The sequence below is a fragment of the Pimephales promelas genome, chromosome 6, assembly GCF_988280905.1.
Source record: "Pimephales promelas chromosome 6, fPimPro1.hap1.1, whole genome shotgun sequence".
NCBI lineage: Eukaryota > Metazoa > Chordata > Actinopteri > Cypriniformes > Leuciscidae > Pimephales > Pimephales promelas.
Window position 1 is genome coordinate 1,169,505 of NC_142774.1, and position 25,248 is coordinate 1,194,752.

The 25,248-nt window shown below is 38.6% G+C and overlaps 3 protein-coding genes across 15 annotated transcripts in view; all 3 read right to left on the reverse strand.

Annotated features, from left to right (window-relative positions):
* The window catches only part of LOC120487728 (adhesion G protein-coupled receptor E5), a 49,922-nt gene that overhangs the window by 13,978 nt on the left and 10,696 nt on the right, over positions 1–25,248 (reverse strand). For 2 of the 8 annotated variants that reach the window (XR_016168982.1, XM_039684076.2), the window contains exon 5: positions 23,934–24,053. The exons of 1 other annotated variant lie outside the window; for it this stretch is intronic. Coding sequence is in view for 6 of the 7 variants with exons in the window: in XM_039684076.2 (XP_039540010.2) it covers positions 23,934–24,053 (120 nt within the window). In the remaining variant the exon portion in view is untranslated. Of the gene's footprint in view, positions 1–16,925; positions 18,213–18,319; positions 18,416–18,565; positions 18,738–19,746; positions 19,900–19,986; positions 20,205–20,553; positions 20,749–20,840; positions 21,012–22,617; positions 22,821–22,900; positions 23,018–23,101; positions 23,256–23,347; positions 23,432–23,506; positions 23,554–23,640; positions 23,770–23,933; positions 24,054–25,248 lie in introns of those variants that run through there. 5 more of the 8 variants (XM_089132692.1, XM_039684086.2, XM_089132694.1 and 2 more) reach the window with 5 other exon arrangements.
* Positions 268–10,547, reverse strand: LOC120487757 (adhesion G protein-coupled receptor E5). Of its 6 annotated transcripts, XM_089132700.1 has the most exons (17): positions 10,281–10,540; positions 9,117–9,182; positions 8,883–9,005; positions 7,933–8,061; positions 7,751–7,806; positions 7,240–7,329; positions 7,007–7,160; positions 6,810–6,926; positions 6,357–6,409; positions 6,168–6,323; positions 4,821–4,991; positions 4,533–4,727; positions 3,838–4,055; positions 2,520–2,678; positions 2,282–2,453; positions 1,562–1,651; positions 268–1,136 (listed from the first exon to the last, which is right to left on the reverse strand). In XM_089132700.1, the coding sequence occupies exons 1-17, from the start codon at positions 10,306–10,308 to the stop codon at positions 1,092–1,094; spliced, it is 2,022 nt and encodes a 673-aa protein (XP_088988826.1). In that variant the 5' UTR covers positions 10,309–10,540; the 3' UTR covers positions 268–1,091. The 6 variants fall into 6 exon arrangements, 5 of the variants coding, with proteins under 5 accessions (XP_088988826.1, XP_039540054.2, XP_088988827.1 ...); XM_039684120.2 differs by having other exon boundaries at positions 6,168–6,409; positions 10,281–10,541; XM_089132701.1 differs by lacking the exon at positions 10,281–10,540 and adding an exon at positions 10,050–10,239 and having other exon boundaries at positions 6,168–6,409.
* LOC120487847 (uncharacterized) lies at positions 12,479–15,463 on the reverse strand. Its single transcript, XM_039684260.2, has 4 exons — positions 15,354–15,463; positions 14,847–15,014; positions 14,318–14,711; positions 12,479–13,626 (listed from the first exon to the last, which is right to left on the reverse strand). Exons 1-4 carry the CDS (start codon positions 15,426–15,428, stop codon positions 12,617–12,619), a joined length of 1,647 nt encoding a protein of 548 aa, XP_039540194.2. The 5' UTR covers positions 15,429–15,463; the 3' UTR covers positions 12,479–12,616.

A 25,248-nucleotide genomic window follows, 5' to 3' on the forward strand; every position in this document is an offset into this window, starting at 1 on the left:
ATTATTCTGAAACACACATTTACAGTAACTGAAGTGGTTGCTGCTAAAGTGTGGTCGCATTTTGCTCTTCTCAATACTCCTAAGATTTGTCCTTTTCACACGACCATGACGTTTTTACCAATATAAACACATTTCACTCAGCGTAACTCTGTCATAAGTTACATTCCTGTGAAAGAGGCAGAACTGAGAAAAAACAGGGCAGAAATCAGACCTATATTTATGGTTTGATCATCAGCATAATAACAGCACAGAATTATTTAAACAAAATATGTTTTTAATGCATTTTAAAATAAACTCAAGAAATATTAGTACACAAACAGACACTATCTGTTAAGATCATGTATTATTTAATAACCCCAGTCTCTCAGATCAGATCATTTATGTATCGTAAAGCCGTCATAAATGAACCCAACTACAGTTTCCCTTTCACTTATGGATTATTTTAACATTCGTTAGTGGCATAATCATGTCAAGATCTCCCTCAAAGCAATACAACATTGATTATTTTAAACAAGCTGCAATTTGCATGATATAACATCCAGTTTCACAAAAAAACAACAAAGACAGAAGCACCCTGATGACATATTTATTCAGAAGTATGAATATTATCCAATTTAAAAGTTATTTTTAATGTGATGACCAAAAAAATATCCTACATATTGTCCTCAATTGTAAAACTAAATGTTTCACGATGTAGGAAAACTAACAAATTTTTTTAAAAGACATTAAATAACCGGTAGATGGCGGCAGAGGAACACGTATCGGCTCATCAACCGTTTCCACTTACCAATATAGCTTTCACATTTTGCTTTTATTTTTAGTAAAATTTGCAAATAAGCTACACAAACTCATTCAGCGCTTCGAAAGATTGCAGATTATCACTACCAGTAACTTAAACACCTGTGATTGGTCAGTATTATTAACAGGAATGTCTGTTATTAGCTACAATATTTATTTATTTACAACATTCTCATCGAACGGAAGGATGCAAAGCACGTAAAGATCTTCTGACTGGAAAGGTTGAGCTGAAGGTCTTCGTTTGTCGTTGAAAGTCAATAGTGTTCGAGAGTTTGTAAAAACCCACCAGAAGTTTATATCTCTGACTCTCCAGTGCTGTTGTCGACCCGAAGAGGTTTCTATGAAAGTCAATGAAAGAATGTCACAAACACTCAAACACACTCACTTAAGCCCAAAATATACTTTTACACGGACACTATTGTATGCATACAGTTGAATAGCCTTTCATAGTATACTCCGTTCGATAGGGTGTGTGAACACAGGTCAACAATTGCTCCAGAAAGTTTCATCTTTGTTCAGTGTCTCTCCAGACGTTATGACCAATAAAAAGTCTTTGTATTCTTTTACACTAAAGTTACGGCTCTCGATGTGGGCGCCTGTGGTTGTTGTTTCGTCTCTTTAGTTTCGTTTTCTACTGGGAAACAACGGCCTGAGACAGTGCTGCCACCTTGTGGAACAACTGATTAGTGTGCAAAATACACACATGCTGTTCACCTTACCGTACGCAGACCCTCGCATGCGAGTAAAAACCGGCTTGACGTACCTGACTGCTGTTGGACTGGCAGGTACTGTATTCTCCTTTCTCATTATGTGGACACAATCGGACAAACAGTTTGTGATACTCCGCCCTGACCTGAAGGGGGCGACAAAACAGACAAAATAATTGATGCAAATTAACTGACTTAGCGATAAATTACCGTTTGTTTCGGATCAAACCCTAGAGGGCGATATGATATTACACAATTAAATCTATGCGTAATTGCTGCAATGAAATTTCAATTTGTTACAAATTTACTAAATTAAAAAAAAAATTGTATTGAAAAATGAATCATTATGAGATAAAGTATTTGAATGATTTCTGAAGGATCATGTGACACTGAAGACTGGAGTAATGGCTGATCAAAATTCAGCTTTACAACACAAAAATAAATTTTAATTTAAAGTATATTAAAATAGAAAACCATTACTTTAAATTGTAATAATATTTAACAATTTTACCATTTTTTCTGTATTTTTGATCAAATAAATGCAGGTTTGATGAGCATAAGAGACTTCTTTCAAAAACATGTTTCCAAAACCGGTATATCATTCAACCACTAATTCAGAGCAATAAGTACATCTGTACATACGTCCGAGTTTCGAGTTTGTGTGAACTGTCACGTTAAACTGTTGAAGTCCTGCGAGATGTGTCTAAAACAATCCCCTGTTACCAAACCTTCAGTGTGTTGAAGGCCATTCATCATGTGTGTTCTGCTGTCAGTACCGGTTTGGACAGCAGGCAGTGCATGATGAAGATGAGCGCCCCCTGGAGGCTATTGAGGATGGTGAAGAGGTACAACATGACTTCAGTCCCGTTCTCCTGGAAGAGGAAGAAGCCGAAGACCCACGTCCCTCCGAGAACACACAGCTGAGCCACTGCGGTCATCGTAAAACTCCTGCAATAAAAATAATAATAATAAAAACTACAATAGTATACGAATTTGAGTAAAATTGACACACACCTGATCTGTTTGAGTTTGGAGAGGTCTGGATTGAGACTGGAGAATTTGTTGGCCAGTTTCCACACAGTGATGACGAAGAAGAAACAGTTGAGGAGGACGATGATGCAGACGGGTGCGAAAAAACTCAAGATAAAATAACCATCTAGAGAGAGCCAACAGCTGGAATGATAAACCAGTCACATGGTTATAAACACACGCATTTTTTTCCTCAGTAAACTTTTTTTCACCCCAGTATTTACATTTTTAACGTCTTCAGTTTGAGTTAAAGATAATAGCATGATGTCATCACGGCCTGCTGGCCGCCTTCGCTCTTCCACAGAAAGTACTGTAATATATCTAATTACAACATGTCGAGACTGGAAAATCATTGGCCTTCAGAGACTGTGAATGATTCATCTGGATTTACAGCTTCTGAGTTGATGTTTGACCCTGAAGTTTCTGAAGCCTAACAATGAATTATTGACACAGGAGTTTTCCCTGTTGGAGATCAGGCGGTAGTGTTGATGCGAGTTTTGTGCATTTTATTATCTACATTCAATTAATACACCTGATCGGTGACAGAAAGACATGAATCTCTTGCATTTTGAATAGAGTTAACCTGTAGTTCTGGTTCAGAATGACCCTTTTATACTGAGTATTACTGTGTGTCGTTGTATTACATTAAAAATATGGGTATGAACTTTATGGTGAGGGTGAACTTGACTTGACCAAAATCGCAGCTTTGAAAAATGTACGCTATAAGTTGCATTCCTTTGGATAAAAGCATCTTCCATAAGCATAAATGTTAGTCCCCTTCGAGAGGAGTTGAGAAATCTACATAACAAAACACATACATTTATATTTTGCTTCTTTGGAGCTTTGTAACCATTCTGGGCGTCACATATCAAAGACTTCTAAGACATTTTTAATAGCTTTTCATTTATATACTGTAAATTTCGTCATGAAACTTGATATGCATGATTTCTTTGCAAACAAGGCGAATCATCAAAACGTTTGGCCCGTTCTGCTGATAGGAAATCATATGCAATTTTAAGTGTGCATATCAGCCAAAAGTAAAGTTGTAGATGGGTTCAACATCGAATTTTGATTCATAGGGTTTTTATCTATATACATTTTTTATTTATTTAATACTTCTATTTAATACTTGATGGAAAGAGTGATTTTTATATCTAAATAAGGTTATTATTATCGTTAACAAAAACAAAATTTATTTAATTATTTATTTTACAATAATAAAACTACAATAATAACTGAGATAAGACTGATTCAGAGAGCTGGCACACACACACACACACACACTAGAGGTTTAGACACTCACTGTCGATCGGTGCCGTATCCCTTTGGGAAGGAGATGGCAGAGATAATGACGATGACGAGAGGGACTCCGTATCCCACCGCATACATGTAGACATGTTTTAATGTGGTGTGAAACACCAGCACAACCATCCGGTAGAGCTGAACCCCCTCCAGCAGCATCCAGCAGAACGCAGACAAGAAGAAGAAATGAAGAAGCCCGGCCACAATCCCACACCCAACCTGAGAGAAAACGAAAAACACAATGAACTATTGAAACATTAAACTATACTAAGCAGACTGACTTTATTTCTGTCAGACGTCTATAATTGAGCTATTATTCAGCTACGGCTCTTATTGAGAATTAACAGAGGTTTAGATGGTTTGTGTGAAGTCACCATTATGGTGATCAGTGTGCGCTTTAGTTGGGCTCTTGACCGTCAAACGTTATATTTTTTCTGACAGGTTTAACTGTGTTTATAAGACACATTTGTTTAAGAAAAACAAGCCCAGATAAAATGTGATCAGGTGTTCATGGTTATGCTTTAATGACAAACTTATATAGTGGTCTATCTGGATGATGTTATTTTTATGAATCTACAGTTTAAACACAGTGTCAATAATAAAACACATAATATTCTAACTAAATCAGTGAAAAATGTAGCTTTTAGACTTCAAAGCTCCCATATATACATAAGATATAAGACATAAGACACACACCCGATCGTGAGTGCTGGAGATCCCGCAGAGGAAGACGAGGTCTGCGATGAAGAGGCACACGCTCAGGTGAAGATGAATGCTGTTTCGGGTTCCTTGGATCGTGCGGCAGAACCGAAACGTCAGGATACAGAGAAATAAACAGAGCAGAGACAGAACTAAACCCACACGAGTGATCAACACCAGCTCAAACGAGTCCTGAGGGAGAGGAAGAGGGAAAAAATCATCATCATTTCATCTAAAATCTGAATTAAATGTGTGAAATCTGTTTTTTCTAGGTCACAGATGTACCTGTATGGGATAAAGGGCCATCAGTACAGCGAAACTACTGAGATGAGTGCAGGAACACGCTGTATGAGTGCTGTTAGACCACGCCTCCTCACAGCCACGCCCAGACCACGCCCCCTCAGCCTCATTCCAGAACACACAGGAATAAGCCACGCCCTCAGACTCCGCCCTCTCCTGAAGAAGTGAGAAGAACCGTTTTGGAAACAAGGAACACGAAAAGTTGTAAACTAATGGAAAACGCAAAGTGTGTGCGTGCATGAACTAAGGCCCTGTTTACGAGACACGAGAACGATTCCGGGTGAAAACGTACAAATATTTTATCGGATGTGCCTTTCGTTTACACGGCGACGAGGCTTAAAAACGCAAAAAAATTAAACCATTGTACGAAACATTCTCACATAGTATTACTGATAAGAGAAGGCGCAGTGAAGGCTGTATGCAGACGCGCGGACTTGGTGTTGTTGTGTGGCAGCGCTCCACATTGCCACCTAGCCGCCTGGAGTGCACACTACATCGAAATTTACACACTTTTGCGTCACCCTATACACGCAGATTTCCCAACCATTACGCTAATCTAAACGCAGAATAAAAAGTGAAAACGCAACGCCACTTTTGCGTATTTTATCATTTCTACAGTCACATTTTAGAAGGCCTTAAGTCATCATTTGTATTTTTCAATTTCGCACACGCATTCTGCAGTTGTAAATCTTGTGTAAATGCTAGAGCCAGACCGATATATCGGCTAATATCAGCCGATATTAGGCATTTTACAAACTATCGGTATCGGCAGTTATAATGGCCGATAAATGAATATTTAAAAACTAAAATAAAAACAGCCCATGTCATGAGTGTTGGAGTTGTAGTTTGTCCACCAGAGGGCGCTCAGTCATCACTCTGTTCTGTTGTGACAAGTTTCTTTATAAAATGCATTATCATATCATTTTAGTTAAAACTCATAAATAACTACAAATAACTAATGTTAGGGAATGTTTTTGTTGCGTGTTTCGAAAAAAAAAATATATATATATCGGCCGATATATCGGAATATCGGATTTTAAAACCAACAAATATTTGTATTGGTATCGGCCTTCAAAATCCTTTATCGGTCGGGCTCTAGTAAATGCATTCTGGCACTTTAAAACGGCATTATAATCTCTTTAAACCCTGATGAGAAAAGTTTGGGCACACGGTAGACTTGTTTTCTGCTGGTCTAACTAAGCAGGTCATTAGTTGAAGCAAACTGGTTGACCATTTTGGACCAGTAACAAATCAGCTATACATTTTTATGTGGTAGTTTTTTCATTTGTAACTGTCAAGTCACTGAGTTGTTGTGTTGGTCGGCATCTTCACCTGCTCGTGTGTAAAGATGAGCGTCACCGGCTCAGACAGCTCTTTGGTTTCTGGATTACTGACGACGGCCGTCACCACCTTCGAGTTGAGTTGATAAGTGATTTTTCTCTCTCTGCTCTCCTGCTCCTGTGATGATTCGCTCATCTTGTGCAACAGATCACTGGATGATTCGCTCATCTTGTGCAACAAATCACTGGATGAGTTCATATCTTTAAAACTAACCAGCGCCACAAACGCAAAACCTAAAGGAAAACAACATTCACATCTTATCATGAATGCGCTCATGCTTTTATATGTACAATATACACTATATTGCCAAAAGTATTAGGACAGCCCTCCAAATCATTGAATTCAGAGGTTCGATCACTTCCATGGCCACAGTTGTATAAAATCCGAGTCCGAGTTTGGCGGTTGCAAGGAGAACGGTGCTTGCCTGACTGCATTGTGCCAAGTGTAATATTTGGTGGAGGGGGGATTATGGTGTGGGGTTGTTTTTCAGGGATTGGCCTCTTAGTTCCAGTGAAAGAAACTCTTTTTGGACCAATACGCTATTCAATACCAAGACATTTTGGACAAATTCACGCTCCCAACTTTCTGGAACAGTTTGGGAATGTGTCTGCGTGTTAGTAAGTGTATTTGTACCTGGATATGATTTCCCTACTACTGTTTCCCAGCTGGTGTTGAAGAGGGCGGAGTCTGTGCTCAGAGTGACACGCCCACTGGGCGGAGTCTGACCCCGCCTGACTGCAACCTCAGCGACTGTGAATCACATGATCACACTTAATTAAACAATCTTGACTAAACGCAGCACATTTAGGGGATTAACGTTTGTGTCTCACAGGTGTTGTGCATCTCCATCCTGGTCACAGGCTCTTTAAGCTGAGGTCCAATCAGACGCATGCTGTTCTCCACGGCAAACAGAAACTGACTCATCGTCTCGCCGTCAGCGATGTTTCCGTCCGACAGCAGATCATCAGTGGAATTGCACAAGTTCTGTGAAATGAATCAGTGATATTCATCAAAGCATGTACACAAACTACTATGAGAATATATCATTCAGTGTGTGTTTAACCTCCAGTAACTCCTTCCCGGTGAAATGTTCTCCCTGTGGATCATTCAGAGACTCACAGCTGTTCTTCAACAGTGACATCAAATGCTTCAACTAAAGGAATACAAACAGATAACAGAGTCTATTTATCTTTGTGGGAACCGAGATTTCTAAATCATACAAATGTTAACACAACATTCTCCTAGCCTGTACTCAATATAAAATACTCTGAATGCTTTTTTTGTTGGTAATATTCCAAGAATGTTGACGTTAGTATTTCAGTAAATATAAATAAAATCATTGGGGATTTTGTTCTGTAAACATTTTCTGTCAAAACTATGAGAACACTCATCAAGTAAAACCATCATAAAGATGCTCCAAGACTGTTCATGAGAACCACACGTATGAACAAAGTTAAAAGAGCATCATATAAATGTTATTTTAAGAACATTTTATCTTAACATTTACAAACCATGATAGCCTGGCATCTAATAAATATAATAGTAATCAAAATAAGCAGAAGTACACATTCTACCTTGTCCGGAGTGTGTTCTGCATCAGGCCGAGGTTTAAACTGATCACAGTCCATTTCTGTGCACAACATCAGCAGAGGTCAGTAGCTAACACTCACCAACGTCTATAAGAACAACCTAAAAACTGCATCGGGGCATCTAAAATGAAGCGAATAATAGTTTGCCCTGCTGCTATAACACTCACTGGTGCATTTTGACTGGTTGTTGCCGTAGTTACTGTAACCTGGGTGACATTCGCAGATGAAGCTGCCTGGATGATTTATGCAGACTGCGTTTGTGCCGCAAACATCTGGATCTGTACACTCATTGATGTCTGAGAGAGAGAGAAAAGATGAGTGAGAACATACTTTTTTTGTACTGTTTGTGTTATTTTAGAACAGTCTAGGTTATGGGAAGATGTGTTGTCCCATCAAAATGATCATATTTTAAGTTGGCGGGTCAATTTGACCCATTTTGATTGTCGAGCTGTCGGAAACACTAGTCAACCCTATGATGCCTTTCTTGAAAATATGTGACTTTTTCATTTATGGTCATGAAAATGCCAATAAAGTGTCAACAGGGAAATTTATTTTCGACAATACTCGTCTGTATCTGACAGGAGTGAAAGACAGCATTTGGCATTATAATTATATAATTCTAAATTACATCCAGTTTAAGCTTCTACATTAAGTCAGGATGATGAACTGTAAATATTGTGTCTCTTGTCATTAGCTGCTTTTTACCATGTTTTCTAAGTCATTTCCCAGATAGCAAACTGACATTGAATCAACGTGGAAATATGACATCGAAACAACGTTGATCTGACATCGTTTTGCTCATCGAATTAACGTTGAACCAACGTCAGATGCGTCATTCTTTCAAAACTAACGGAAAATCAACTTGAAATCAACGCGTTGTTTCAAGGTTATGAAAGCAAACCAATTTTCGATTTCATTTAGCTTTAAAGAATGCCGCGTCTGACGTTGGTTCAACGTTAATTCGATGAGCAAATCAACGTTGTTTCAATGTCATGAGAGACGTCGTTTCCACGTTGATTCAATGTCAGTTTGCTATCTGGGTTGGATTAAAGTGCTAAATTAATAATTGTAAATGTAGACATGTAAATAAGGAGGACTCCACAATCCTCTCTCACACCATAACATGGTCCTGCTTCGGTGGTCCTTCCGAACCCGTTATTACAGGTGCAATGGTAACTTCCATCTGTATTTACACACTTGAAGTTATCGCCACACACAATCATCGCACACTCATCCACATCTGCAAAAGAGAAGAAAATATGGTATTTTAGAAGTTAGTTGATCACATCCATTATGCATAACGTTACATGAAGACGTCACAACACTCATACGTTTGTACTAATTCAATTACCAACACATTTTTTTTCAACAAATTTATATCCAATGGCACATCCACTACATGATGGAAGGAGGAGACCTGGGAAGAGAAAGAAAATACAGCATAACTCCGTATAACTTTGTATGTTGCTGTCTACACACAATGCTGAACATCATGAAATGTGTACATGCTATGCAGCCAAACCGCATTGATTACACATCTGACAAAGTATGTAGTGGATAACATACATAAATCGTATTATTAGGCTATCTGTGTGAGTGCTTTAATCCTCCTGGCTTTAGAGACACGCGCTCAAGACATTTTTCCACAGAAATACGCGCGTTCAGAATTTAAATTTATAACGGCCACTCCAACCGCCACACTGATATTCGTCACTATAATATTTTTTTATGAGGTTGAATGAAAATCTTAATCTATTTTGCTCATCTCTATTCAAGACGCAGAGAAGCTGTAAATGCTAAATTAAGTCAATATATTGCATTTTAATGTTTGTAAAATTGCAACGTTCGCCTAGTATTCTGTAGTTTAGATGAGTTTTTTTTTACGAGTGACATGACGAAACTGTTCTCTCTTTTATAGCTACCTGTAGGGCAGACAAAAAATAATAGCTACCTGCGGCTATATTTGTATAAGCTGGCATTTTTGTAACTTGCTTGCCTGAAAATAACCAAAAGTCATAAAGAAATATTCCTGTTTAAACGCAATTGCTCACATGTGACGAGTCTAAATTATTTTCTGAAGTAATCTTCGACAGAGCTAATCGTCCTTGTGAGGGACAACACGCCCTGATCTATTAAAGACAATTCTTGAACAGAACGGAAAGTGAGTAGAAAATTCGACACGAAGCAAAAGCTTTAAAAAACCAATGGAAAATCAGACAAACATCCGAGTAACTTCCGTGATCGCGAACATGATTTGTGTTAACTTCTTGAAAATTACACGCACTATTTCCTCATTCATCGCTATCAATCGGTCTTCACTCTCCACGGGGTCCGTGTTGGTGCACGACAATAATAATTTCCTATGGCCCTTTGGTTTCTGTCTAACAACGGAAATCGTCGAGCTTAACGTAGTTAATTAGTTTTTTTCATACCATCTCTGACACGAAGCATTTGTCCGACTTACCTACATCACAAATATATCCCTCACACACGTGGAGTAAGACATTTCACTCACCCAAAAGAAGTACCCATTTCAGCTCCATGTTAGTTAGCACAGTAATAACTGCTTTTGTTGTTTAAGGTTCGTGATATATATACAATTCCCAAAGAAAATCAGACTCCAGACTATTACTTCACATCTTGAGATACTCCAACCACAAGGTGTCCCTCCTTCTCTTTATGATTCAGCTTTAACTACAGTAAAATTATAAACAGCATATATTGTACATCCCTTTTATTTTGTACATTATGCTGCTCTCCACATAAGTCACTTGGGACAAAAGCATCTGCTAAATGATTAAATGTAATGCCTGGTCCTTCCAATTAAATGTAAATGAAATTATCATTGCACAATATTAAACAAACAAATGTGTTCTTCAACTATAGGTCAACCATATTAAGGCTGGCACTAATGATTATTTTGATACGAGTAATCAGTCGATTATTTTGGCGATTAATCCAGTGATCTGATTAAAAAAATAGACCTAAACTTTTAAAATGGCTTAAACAAATGTAATGACAATGAGGCAATAATATTTGATTCAAATAAAGTATCAAAAGCAAGTAATCATGTGGTTTCAATGAAAACACTGTTAAAATACATAATAAAAACAATCATCTGTACATTGTGTATTATAACTAATGCCTGCAGAAGGGCACTTTTGCAGACAAAATTACATCTAAGCTTAATTTTTTTATATTTAGACACTTCTTTATGATATAAACGCAACAGCCATAGGTAATTTCTTGAACAAGAACACGAGGACATAAAAACATGGTTTAAACTTTTATTTTAAAATCCCGATTAACAGTTTGAATATTTAAAAACATAATGACCTATTTTCCTGCATTGGAGTAGGTTTATAAATGACTTTTTAAATGTGCTGAAATGGCACACATTGTGTTCCCCAGATAAACGTTATTAGCAACACAAACTCACAGCATGCAGAGATGGAGTCGCTCCACTCATGTAAATGAGAACGGTTCAAGTGGAACAGCATGTACTGTAACCGGAGACGCATGTAGATAAAGTACATATATATTAAACCTGCGGGGCATATACATTATGGATTTGAAATGGTTTTATCGTGCAGCCCTAGAAAACGGTCTAATAATGCGGACATGGAACACACAACTTACGGTAAATCCCAATCGAGGACTTTGTAATATAGAGAACTCTAATTCAATCGAGGAATTGTGACAGGCCTAAACTCAATGGCCGTCGCTCTGCTTCCGTTAGGGCAAACATCTGCAATAATATTGTAAAACGTTTTGGGATTTAAAAAAAAACAAAAAAAAAACAGTAACACTTTAAGTATATTAACTAACATGAACAAACAATGAGCAAAACATTTGTTACAGTAGTTATTAATCTTTGTTAATTTTAGTGAATAAAAATACAGCTGTTCATTGTTTGTTCATGTTAGTGCATTAACTAATGTTAACAAACACAACCTTTGATTTTAATAATGTAAATGTCAAAATCAATATTAACTAAGATTAATAAATGCTGTAGAAGTATTGTTCACTCTTAGTTCACGTTATCTAATAAACCTTATTGTAAAGTGTTATATTTGCTGATAATTTACTCACCCCAATATCATCCAAGATGTCCATGTCTGTCTCTCCTCAGTCGAAAAGAAATTAAGGTTTTTGATGAAAACATTCTTGGATTTTTCTCCATATAATGGACTTCAATGGGGACCAAACGGTTCAAGGTCCAAAAGACAGTTTCAGTGCAAACTGTTCAAAGGGCTTTAAACGATTCCAGACGATGAATAAGGGTCTTATCAAGCGAAACGATCACTCATTTCAAATATAAATAACAAAGTTTACGTTTTATAAGCTCAAATGCTCGCCTTGCTGTTCTGTGATGCGCGTTCGTGACTCTCCTGTTCGAACTCGTTCATCAAAATGAACGAATCTTTTTCATGTCATTTGGTTTATTCAACGAACGAAATGAACGAGTTGACTCAATAAAAGATTTGTTCATTTTGATGAACGAGTTCCAACAGGAGAGTCACGAACGCGCATCACAGAACAGAGCAAGGCGAGCATTTGAGCTTATACAACTTTATTTATTAAATGAGCGATCGTTTCGCTTGATAAGACCCTTATTCACCGTCTGGAATCTTTTAAAGCCCTTTGAAAGTGTCTTTTGGACCTTGAACCGTTTGGTTCCCATTAAAGTCCGTTATATGGAGAAAATCCTGAAATGTTTTAATCAAAAACCTTAATTTCTTTTCGACTGAAGAAAGAAAGACATGGAGATCTCGGATGTCATGTGGGTGAGTAAATTATCAGCAAATGTTTTTTTTAAAAGTGAACTACTCCTTTAACACTGAAAAGACACTAGGATGATTCAGGAGCAGTTTGTTCTTTAGCGTGTTTGTTCTGATGGGTCTGGAAAACCCCTAAATAAGCGAATCTCTCGTCGCAGAGGGAGCAGCAGTAAGGCTTCTCTCCTGTATGAACTCGCTCGTGGATCTTCAGGACGTCCGATCGAGCGAACGTCTTGTCACAATGCGAGCACTTGAACGGTCTTTCTCCTGTGTGAATCCGCTGGTGCTTCAGTAAGTTGGTGTTTTGACGGAAACTCTTCCCACAGACGTCACATCGGTACGGTCTCTCTCCCGTGTGGACCCTCTGGTGAACCCTGAAATGAGCCGGGTCAGAGAAGCTCTTCCCGCAGTGGAAGCACAGGTAGGGTTTCTCTCCCGAGTGCATTCTCTCGTGCCGCCTCAGCTGAGATATCTGACGGAAGCGCTTGTCGCAGTGTGAGCAGCGATGCAGTTTTTCAGAGTGTATTTTTTGGTGAGATATGAGACAGATGGGCTGTTTAAAGGTCTTCCCGCATTCGCTGCACTGATACGGCCTCTCGCTGGCGTGCGAACGCATGTGCGTCTTGAAATGGGACCCATCTCTGAACCTTTTCTCGCAGAGAGGGCACTTGTACGGCTTCTCCCCCGTGTGTATCCGCTTGTGAACTAAAAGAGATTGTTTGGTGCTGAAATGCTTGTCGCACTCGCTGCAGTGGAAGGGCTTTTCGCCAGTGTGCGTCTTCATGTGAATTTTCAGATTGCCAGAAGTGAAAGAAATCTTCCCGCACTGTTCGCAGTGAAACTCCTTCTTCACTCGGTGCTCTTTTGAATGAAGTCTCTTCTCTTCTAAGGTAGGAAAGCTGATGTTGCATCTCTTGCAGGTGAAGTGTTTCTGTTTGGTGTGCGTTCTCTCATGTCTGGTTAAATTTCCCTGTTTTCTGAATGTTTTCCCACAGGTTTCGCAGGAGAAACTCTTGACCTCCGGCTGATCTTTTGATGTCGAGGCCGCTTCTTCATCAGCAGATGAGCCGCCATTCACATCTGAAAAGAACAAAATAATATATATCTATTGGCTTGCATGTCCCCAACACATATCAATTCATGTAATTTGGGTCAACAAGTAATATAATGAACATACAAAACCATCGGCCATTTTCTAAAACAAAAATATTAAGTTGTATATACTTTTTAACCACAATTGCTCATTTTGTGTTGGTCTTCGACGCGGCAGACTTACTTACGCCTACGTCCAGAATGACCTTTCCAACATGACGATATATATATCCCAGACCAACACAAGACAAACAATTGTGGTTAAAAAGTATATACATTTTTAGAAAATGACCATTGGTTTCGGTAGATAAGACCCTATTCCACGGCTGGGATCGTGCCGAGCCGTGTGAAGATCTTCAAAACTGCATTGATTTGGCTTTCGTTAATTTGGTTACCGTTGAAGTCCATTGTGTGGAGAAAATTTGCGTCCACCAGTACGTCATGCGTCAAGTCAAAGGTTACTCTTTCACCGTATATCGACCTATCGGAAGCTAGTTATTTTAGTTTATAAGGTTTTAAATATGGATATTTTTCTTACAAAAATGCATTGCTTTGCTTCATAAGGCCTTTTTTAATCATGTGGGTGACTTTTACGATGGATGGATGCAAATCATGGGATAATTTTAGTTTTTAGGGAGAACTATCCCTTTAAAATAAAAATTTAAAGGAAGAAACATACCCATATGTGAGGGAATAATGTCACCATTACAGTGATCATCATTATCATTGTCATTGTCCTCACAGTGATCCTCATTGTCATTGCCGTTATCATCATCATCATCATCATCATCATCGCTCTGTACTTTCTCTGCAGTGGTTTCCTCTCTCGTCTCCTTTGAATTTCTGCAGTCCATCGGTTTGACGGAGCACATCTTCAGCGGCGTCAGCTGTTCTTCAGCGTTACAGTCAGAGGTTTGATCAGCGTTACAGTCAAAGGTTTGATCAGCGTTAAAGACAGAGGTTTGATCAGCGGATCCATGATCATGAGTCTCAGTGTAACACAGTAAACTGAGGCTGATCTCTGAGTCCTGTGTGTCTCTGGATCTCTGATCTCTGACGCTCCAGACTGAATCCTGAGAGTGCAAAACACAAAATATATGCTTAAATCTGTCATTGTGTTATTATAAATCAACTTAAAGACAAATTTTCATTGGAAAAACAGACAGAGATTGAAGTGAACTATGAAATGCAGAGTGAGCTGCTCAAACCTCTCTGTCGGGTTTGTCTCCTCTTTCTCTCAGCTTTGCCTCCAGTGACGCCACCTCTTTCTTCAGCTGACAGATTTCAGTGATGAAATCCTCAATATCCAGCATGGACAGATCCGTTCCAACTGATTTACAGCAGATCACATCCATCTGTGCTGTCATGGTCAACATCTGAAGACAAACACATCATATTTATTACAAGAAACATTTATAATGAACTGACACTGATAAAAAAAAATGTTTATGATTATAAACGAGAGAAGAACTGAGCAGGAATATTTTCAAATATTGCATAATACATGATAACCTTCAGTAACGCATTATTCTGTCGCTAGAATTAATCAAAACATTTAGCGTTCGACAGAAAAAAAACGAAATTCGAGGAGAGAGAAAACAATCTTCATTTCCGAACATCAAAACACTAAACGAAATCAATCATTCTATAAACAGATGAATCATAAATAAAGAAAAACGCAAATATAAGTGTAGTAAAGCATATTTAACACCCACCGGCTCAGTGTTCAAACAGTAAGATCTTCTTTCTTTCGTTCGGGTTTGTTTTACTTGCGGAATGAAGAGCTTCATAGCGCCTCCTACTGCGCTGGAGCGACTCGCAAACACCTGAGTGAGTGACAAATTAATGTAAATACACCCTAAATTCACGTATTGAACGATGTTCCAATGAATGTAAATGGCGTTATGGGATATTAGCATATTGTCTCATGTAAACTGTAAACTTAATTCAGCCACTTACTGAAAAACTTGGCAGTGCCACGTCAGGGCCAAGACCAAAACGACCGTTATTACCTCAGTTCATGTTTACATAGACACAGAAATAAAATACACGACAGAAGTCAAGTATATCGGAGGTATTTTTGATTGAGGAAAAAGAGAGAGTTTGCAGATGTTTCGGGAACCTGTTGTAGTCGCTGTGACGATCTTTAGGAAATCCACTGAAGAAGGACGAAGGCTGGCGCGCTGAGACTGAGGTTATTTGTAGCTGTTTGTGTGATTTACAGTATTTAATGTTTTAATGAGCTTAAATTAAGCGCTTCCTCGCCGTTTATTCTTAAAACCCGAATTAACCATGATTTAACAGCAATATACGTATTATTAAACAATACAGTAACGTACCAATTTGTTTACTACAGCAAAGAACTTTCAACCATGATATTTCCTGGAAAAACAGCCTACTGTAGTAACACGTTATAATGCTGGACACTCTAGCGTTCAGCGGCAAGTCTAAATTAGTATGTAGGCCTATTTAACATATTTTTTTTAAATATTATAGTTACAATATTTTACTAAGTTTCTCAATAATAAATAATAAACAAACAATTATATATTTATATCTGGAAATAGTTTCTGAGTATTTACTAACAGATTATTATTTTGTAGTTCTGTTGTTCATATGAAATAATTTTGAGACAGTCAGATCAGTTCATTATACATGTGTCTTGTAATAATGATATTGTATTGCTTCAGATGTTGACCATGACAGTGCAGATGGATGTGATCTGCTGTAAATGAGTAGGAACGGATCTGTCCATGCTGGATATTGAGTGATTGTGGGAAGAGTGGTTCTAGTCCAGCAAAGAGTTGGTGTCGCTTTGGAACTTTACCTGGCCGAGAACCGGTTCTTTGGCTGTCGAAACACAAAGAACTGGTTCGCGCGCAGGCACCGACTCTCAAAATGCTTTGGTGGAAAAGGGGTATGTGTGAGTTCTGGTTTCTTAAGAACTAATGAGGTTATTTCTCATGTGTTGTGCAGCACTCTTGAGTTTCCTCAAGAACCAATCAGTTGCACCATTTTTTCATGGTCGAGTGGGTTTTATTTAAACAAGAGTCATGGCTTTCCTTTCACATTGTAATTAATTATCCATTTCATCACTGTTCTTACAGAGCATTTGTTGTTTCACCATGTAAGGTAAGATATCTACTGGGTCGAGGTGTAAAAATGTGTGAGGGTTTTATTGTGGCAAGTAATTTTACTGTAATGTGCAGATCAGTGTGTGATTATAGAATAATAGTGTACGTTTAAGGGATAATTGGCATATTGACCTCATGTGAACACAAAACAAGCGATTTTTAAATATTTACTTAAAAAAAAAAACATGGCAGTACCACATCAGAAAATGATATTCCCTCTTATTTCCCTCATATTGTATAAATCTGAACTGAAATTCAATAACACATGACACGTACAAGTTACGTTACAATCAGAAATCAAGTATAGTTGTAGACCACATAACAAATCAACTTAAAAAAATAACCGTTTTTTCATCTAAAGATACAAAATATCCATTGCGGAAAATGTAAAATAAAACATTTGTGTTTATCAAATATCATAATTTCACATTCAATAGATAGCTTTATAAAACAAAACAAAAAATGTTTGTGTTGCAGAAGCAAGAGTTTTAAAAAGTTTGGCATTAGCTTGATCTTCTTACAAAATCACTTTGTTCTTAAAATGAGGACACTTAAGCCCTAAGTATACGTTATACGTAGCCTTTCAAAACCACACTTGGCGGTCAATGCAAGCGTCATATTCTTCCTGTCTCTGCAATTGTTATAACCCATTTAAAGTCTTTAAACTATGGATTTGGGTGAATCTCCTAAACCCCTCACAGAAACGCTTGTCAATGCTAGCGTCTGTTGTGTCTCTTCTGTTTCTTTTTCAAATGTGAAACAATGGCCTGAACAAATTCAAGGCACATGCATGCTTCTGCTTAAATCTCTGATAATATAGTTTCAGGACTAGTATTAATTAAAGTCTTTGACATTAATTAAGACCTGCTCTGTGCAATGCAACTGTTAGCTTAATTAATCTAAAGTACCTCTCCTGTTTCCCACATAAATAGAGGTCAAATTTCCCAACAGCTTGAGGACGTAAAGTGGCGTGTAAGTGCAGATCACATAAACCTGCATCTGTGATTAATAATAGATTAAGGCGTATTCTTAAGAATAGTTCTTCAAACATCATGTTCTCAACTGTAAGCAAATGAAAGCTGCCTTTTACATGTAAAGTAGGACGTTTTCCACTAAAGGCACGACAAAGAACAGCTAAGGTGTCTCCAAAGACCATTAGAGGAAGAAAACGGACCTACACATTTTACTACTCTAGCCGTTTTGGCTGAAATGTTTCAAATCCGCCTCTAGTGTGACGAGCACACACCTGAAATATTCTTGCATGACAGACAGAAAGAAAGCAGTTTAAGATCTTCTCAGCGGAAATCTGTCCCATGTGCCCTGTGAGAAGTTGCGCTCCCTTGTGTCTTTGGAGGTCAAACATCACTAGAGATCCTCCAGGACGTGACTGGCGCTCTATATCTTGGACTCTGCGGTGCTCGGATTGCTCCGTAGAGGTCGCTGTAAAGGTAAGACGACACATTTAGTCTAGTGATGACATCTTTCCACGGTTAAAACACTGTGATTATATGAGACATGATTGATGTTCAACAATCATGCAAATTTACCTGACTGTTGCTGGATTGATTGGTGCTGAAATCTGAATATTTCTTCTCCTCATCTGAGCAGATCCTGCTAACCAGCTTGCAATACTCTTCTCTGACCTGAAGGGGGCGACACAAAACACGTTTAAAACACACTGCAAGAACCAATGAGGTTCATTCTCCTGAAGTCTGTTTGATGTTGAGTTCATTGGATCTTTCAAATTTAGGTTGAATCCAGACCATACTGTGTTTCCATTTGTGTGTGTGTACCTGTTTGGACAGCAGGCAGTGCATGATGAAGATGAGCGCCCCCTGGAGGCTGTTGAGGATGGTGAAGAGGTACAACATGACCTGAGTTCCTTCTTCCTGGAAGAGGAAGCAGCCGAAAACCCACATCCCTCCAAGAACACACAGCTGAGCCACTGCGGTCACCGTGAAACCCCTGAAAGTCACCAGGAATTAATTACAACTTGACAGAATAAATTTAGTTACTCTAATGTCGTTCCAAACCCGTAAGACTTTCAAACTCTAGACTCTTTATGAACGTTTTGAGTTTTGGGTGAACAGACTTCCAATGAATGGGAAAAAAATCTCTCAGATTTCATTAAAATATCTTCATTTTGTGCTCAGAACAAAAAGAAGAACCAAAGTCTTACGGGTTTGGAAGGACATGACGACATTTTGTGTAGACAATCCCTTTAAAGGTGCTGTATGTAACTGTTTCACTCCATTAAAGCATAACAATGCCATAATATGTTTGCATATATTGAGGAAATTTCACTGAAAAACACTTCTACAGCCATTTATTTACTCTGAAATGTGTGTTTCCAGGCTGGAATGTTTATTATTGTTTTGGTCTGTGTTAAACTGCATGTTGCTAATTTTCATTGTCTATTGCGCTGGTTCCTGTTGCTTGTGCTCAAACTAGCAACCCATGTGAGCATCGAGTCTGCGGAGGTGCAACATGACATCATGACTTTTGCGTAAACATACACGCCAATTTCGAGTCAAGTGGCGTGTTATCTTGACGCATTTTGAGGTGTACGCGTGTATGTCTGCGCCATTAACGTCCGCGTGTCTGTACACGCCGTCAAATGTCCTAGCAAAACAAAGCAAAATGTAGATCTACATCTGGGGAGCTATGTTTTTCTTTCCTAGGATGGTGAGGGAACAGTCATAAATGCCATTAACCCCAGTGACGGTTAGGTTTAGGGACGGGGTTGAGGTAAGTCATATATTTATATATACAGTAATAACGTTAAGTCAACGGCATTCATAAACACGCCGAAAAGCGATTATGTGTGTTGATAGAGCGCCAAAAATGGAAATACGAATTGCCGAGTCATACACACGCTACTTCATGAGATCAGTCTGCGACAATCTTCGATATTTTAAATTTGGACTGCAGTACCTATTTCCACCACTCGTCATCTTACAAAAAAAACACACACCTGATGTTGCGGAGTTTGGAGAGGTCCGGGTTGAGGCTGGAGAACTTTTCGGCCAGTTTCCACACAGTGATGATGAAAAAAAAGCTGTTGAGGATGACGATGATGCAGACGGGCGCGAAGAAGCTCCACATAAATTCAAGAGCGAGCCAACAGCTGGAGCACAAACACACAATATAACCATTAAAACAGCTGGAAAGCAATCGCTCATATGAATGCTATGAACACACAACCAGCGCTCACTGTTGATCGGTGCCGTATCCCCGCGGATAAGAGATGGCAGAGATAATGACGATGACGAGAGGGACTCCGTATCCCACCGCATACATGTAGACATGTTTTAATGTGGTGTGAAACACCAGCACAACCATCCGGTAGAGCTGAACCCCCTCCAGCAGCATCCAGCAGAACGCAGACAAGAAGAAGAAATGAAGCAGCCCGGCCACAATCCCACACCCAACCTGAGAGAAAACGAAAAACACAATTTGTTTTTGTAGTTGCTTGTGATTATCTAACTTCAAGGCAGAGGGAGTCGAACGAGTCGCAGCACAGATCAGAAGCAGGAGTCAGGTTTCATTTATCATGTGATGAGAGTGAGGCGAACTGACGGAAGATTTGGTTTCAAAGTGCCCTTCACTTTACTTTCATAAATTATTCCAACTAAGTTTCGTAAGTTCAAGCAACTAAATTTGTCGATTTGAAAATATGTAATGTTCTAAGTAATCTAAATCTGTGCAAAAAGAGTTAAGTTGAGTGAGCACAATTTAGACTTCAAAGCTCCCATATATACATAAGATATAGGATACACACCCGATCGTGAGTACTGGAGATCCCGCAGAGGAAGACGAGGTCTGCGATGAAGAGGCACACGCTCAGATGAAGATGAATGCTGTTTCGGGTTCCTTGGATCGTGCGGCAGAACCGAAACGTCAGGATACAGAGAAATAAACAGATCAGAGACAGAACTAAACCCACTCGAGTGATCAACACCAGCTCAAACGAGTCCTGAGGGAGAGGAAGAGAAAAATCATCATCATTTCATCTAATATCTGAATTAAATATGTGAAATCTAAGTTTTTTCTAGGTCACAGATGTACCTGTATGGGATAAAGGGCCATCAGTACAGCGAAACTACTGAGATGAGTGCAGGAACACGCTGTATGAGTGCTGTTAGACCACGCCTCCTTACAGCCACGCCCAGACCACGCCCCCTCAGCCTCATTCCAGTACACACAGGAATAAGCCACGCCCTCAGACTCCGCCCTCTCCTGAAGAAGTGAGAAGAAGAGGATGATTGACAGTTCAGAAAAGGTAAAGAACACATGAACTTTATCAGCTTTATCTTTTTTTAAACAGAACGATTTCTTTGGTCACCACAAAGAGCATGCTTATCAATTGCTACTTCATTTAAACCTATTACATTTTTAAAAACTACTTACCAGATTTAGAAACATTGGTTTTAGGAAATTTAGTGCAGTTCTGTATTAAAGAAAACTCGGTAACACTTTACAATACGTGTGCACTAATTTAATGCTTAACTAATGCACAGATAATACTGAATTAATGTGTAACTAATGATTATTTACGCTATTCATTAATGATTACCACATTAGGAACTAATTAAGAGTCTGTAAGGTTAATGTATTAGTTCATACATGAATTGTTATTAATTAAATATGTAATTGTGGATTAATTCCATAATAACTCATTTTTGTAACTAATAGTTAATTACCAGAATGAGCCAAAGCCTTTTATTTCAACTTCCAGGTAATATGACAGGTATACTAATATGCATTAATACATGATTAATTACTTCATTGTTAGTACAAATTCATGTGCAAATTACTAAATGACTAGTTAATAATGATGTGCCCCATCAAGTAAAGTCATAACACAACGATACCTTTGCAAATCATTAGCTAATGATTAATTAAAGCAGACAACTGGAAGTTGAAGTGCATAGCTTTGACTAATTGTGATAATTAACACATTAATTTACACTATTAGTTAAGAAAATATGTTATTAAGGAGTTAATACACAATGACACATTGAATTAATAGAAATTCATGTATTACTTAATCTATTAATCATATCGACTCTTTATTAGTTGCTGATGCAGTAATCATTAATTAATGGTGTAGTTCTTTATTAGTTATACATTAACTCATGATTATCTGTGCATCAGTTAAGGATGAATTAATGCACATTAGCGCACCTGTATTGTAAAGTGTTACCGAAAACTCTCTTGTGCGTTTCTGTGTTCATATACAAGGGTGACATCTAAACATTTAGTGTGGTTGTCAACTCTTTTCATTCATTCAGAAATCATATCATGCTGACAAATTTTTTCCCAAGCAACCATTTAGATCACTCCCACAATAATAATAATAATAAAAAAATACATATCTCAGCACCAGATCAGAACATATTAGTAACAGAGAATTGCGCTTTATTGGCTTGCCAAATAGGGACACCCTAGCAACCACATCGCAATGAAAACTAAAACATTGTGCTTTCTAATGATATCTCCCAAGGGTAGCGTGTACAGAGTGAACAGCAGCGGTCCTACTACTGAGCCTTGTGGTACGCCATACTGAACTTGTGATCGATAAGACCTCTCTTCATTTACTGCTACACACTGAAAACAGTCACATAAGTGTGATATGAAACATGCAAGTGCAATTCCACTAATGTCAATTTTCAAGTCGTGATCGATATTAAGTATTAAACGTAGCACTAAGATCCAGTAACACTAATAACACTGTAACAACATAGCAATGGCCTTGTAATCACACAGAACACCCTAAACTAAACCATTTAGTTTGTGTGTGTGTCCAATGAGATCTCGGTGTGTGTGAGGTCGGCATCTTCACCTGCTCGTGTGTAAAGATGAGCGTCACCGGCTCCGACAGCTGTTCGGTGTCTGGATTACTGACGACGGCCGTCACCACCTTGGAGATGAGTTGATAAGTGATGTTTCTCTCTTCATCGTCTGATCTCTCTCTGCTCATCGTGTGAAACTGATCACTGGATGAGCTCATATCTTTATAACTGACCAGCGCCACAAACGCAAAACCTAAAAGACGACAGTCACATCTGGTCTTGAATGCACTGATGCTTTCATAAGTACATATATGTGCATGTGTGTATTTGTACCTGGATATGATTTCCCTACAACTGTTTCCCAGCTGGAGTTGAGGAGGGCGGAGTCTAAGCTCAGAGTGACACGCCCACTGGGCGGAGTCTGACCCCGCCTGACTGCAACCTCAGCGACTGTGAATCACATGATCACAACTGCTTAATTAAACAATCTTAACTAAATCCAGCACATTTAGCGGATTAACGTTTGTGTCTCACTGGTGTTGTGCATCTCCATCCTGGTCACAGGCTCTTTAAGCTGAGGTCCAATCAGACGCATGCTGTTCTCCACGGCGAACAGAAACTGACTCAACGCCTCGCCGTCAGCGATGTTTCCGTCCGACAGGAGTTCATCAGTGGAGGTGAACAGGTTCTGGAGTCAAACACAATGAGACTATTCAGCTCAATCGTCAAGTTACCACGATTTCAACACCAGAAATGCAGAAGAAACAGTTTCACGGTCACCTCCAGCAACTGTTCTCCGGTCTGACGGCCTCCATCTCTCACAGACTCACAGCTGTTCTTCAACAGCATCAGTAAATCCTTCAACTAGAACAACACACAGTTTACTCTCCGTCTGAGAAAACACTACTGAAAATAATCACAAACGGACAGAAACTTTACCTTTTCCTCCATTTCAGTCTCAACATTAAACTCGTCACAGTTCATCTCTGCGCACATAAACAACACAATTAATCACTTAAACTTGCACATATATATATATTTTGGAAAAGTGCACATGCTACTTGAACACTCACCGGTGCATTTTGACTGGTTGTTGCCGTAGTTACTGTAATTCGAGTGACATTTGCAGATGAAGCTGCCTGGAAGATTTTTGCAATCTGCGTTTGTGCCGCAAACATCTGGAACTGTACACTCATCGATGTCTGTGTGTGTGTGTGTGTGTGTGTGAAAGAGAGAGAAAACTGTCACATAAATGCAGATTCCTTTGATAAACTCTTTTATGTAATAATATTGCAATCGTTGTTCCAGTTGTTAATGTGATGGTCACTGTCAGTGTCATTAGCAGCATCAGCACACTGACGCTCACCTGTACAGGTGTTGTTCTCGTGTGTATCAAACCCTGGAGAACAGATGCAGGTGAAATTGCCAAGTGTGTTATTGCAACGACTGTAAACTCCACACACTGAGGACACACACTCATCCACATCTGCAGTGAACACACACACACACACACACACACACACACACAGAGATGAGGGTGTAGGTTAGACGAGCAAAAGTGTAACGTTCACACATAAAGAAGAGAGATGACAGAGGTTAATGACATGTTTTATCAGCTTGAAACCCCTCAAACAAAGGTATTAATCCTTTTCAACTGCTGAATGATTATCCTATTTGTGTGGTATATTTATTTTCTTTTTGTATGGGAAACCCAGATTAACCCAATACGTTTATAAAGCCGTGACATGAATGGCAAAAGACTCAATGTGTCACAATGCAACTCGACTGATGCTTATCTTTCTATGATGCAATTTCCATCTTATGCAAATGTAATGTTTTCCTAGATGATAAATGAACCGTACGAGCATGCAAAGACAGTAAAATCATGTGGTAATGTCACATACTACAGTTTGACAGCGTACAGTGTGCTGATGTTCCACACAGAGACCATCATTAATGTATGGAAGCTTGTTTCCGCCATACAATGAAAAATATAAAAGGTAATTGCGACTTTTTATCTCACAATTCTGACTTTTTTCTCACAATTGCGAGATATAAAGTCAGAATTGCGAGATATAAAGTCAGAATTGCGAGATACAAAGTCGCAATTGCGTGTTATAAAGTCAGAATTGTGAGATTTAAACTATTCTGAGGGGGAAAGTTAGAATTGGCCTGATAAGTCGCAATTATGTGTTATAAAGTCAGAATTGCGAGATGTAAACTCGCAATTGTGAGTAAAAAAGTCAGAATTGTGAGATTAAAAGTCGCACTTCTGTCTTTTTTTCTCAGAATTGCAACTTTATATCACGCAATTCTGACTTTATAACTCGCAATTCTGACTTTATATCACGCAATTCTGACTTTATATGACGAAATTCTGACTATATCTTGCAATTCTGACTTTATAACTTGCAATTGCGACTTTATCACGCAATTCTGACTTTTTATCTTGCAATTCTGAGAAATAAAGTCATAATTGCGAGATATAAACTCGCAATTGTGAGAAAAAAAGTCAGAATTGTGAGATAAAAAGTCACAATTATTTATTTTTATATTCAGTGGCGGAAACAAGCTTCCATATTAATGTACTGTACTGGTGGCTTTAACTGATTCTGTGAACCTCCTCGTTTCAGTGTTTCGTTCAATTATTTGCTTAAAAACTATAAATGCATCACATGGAT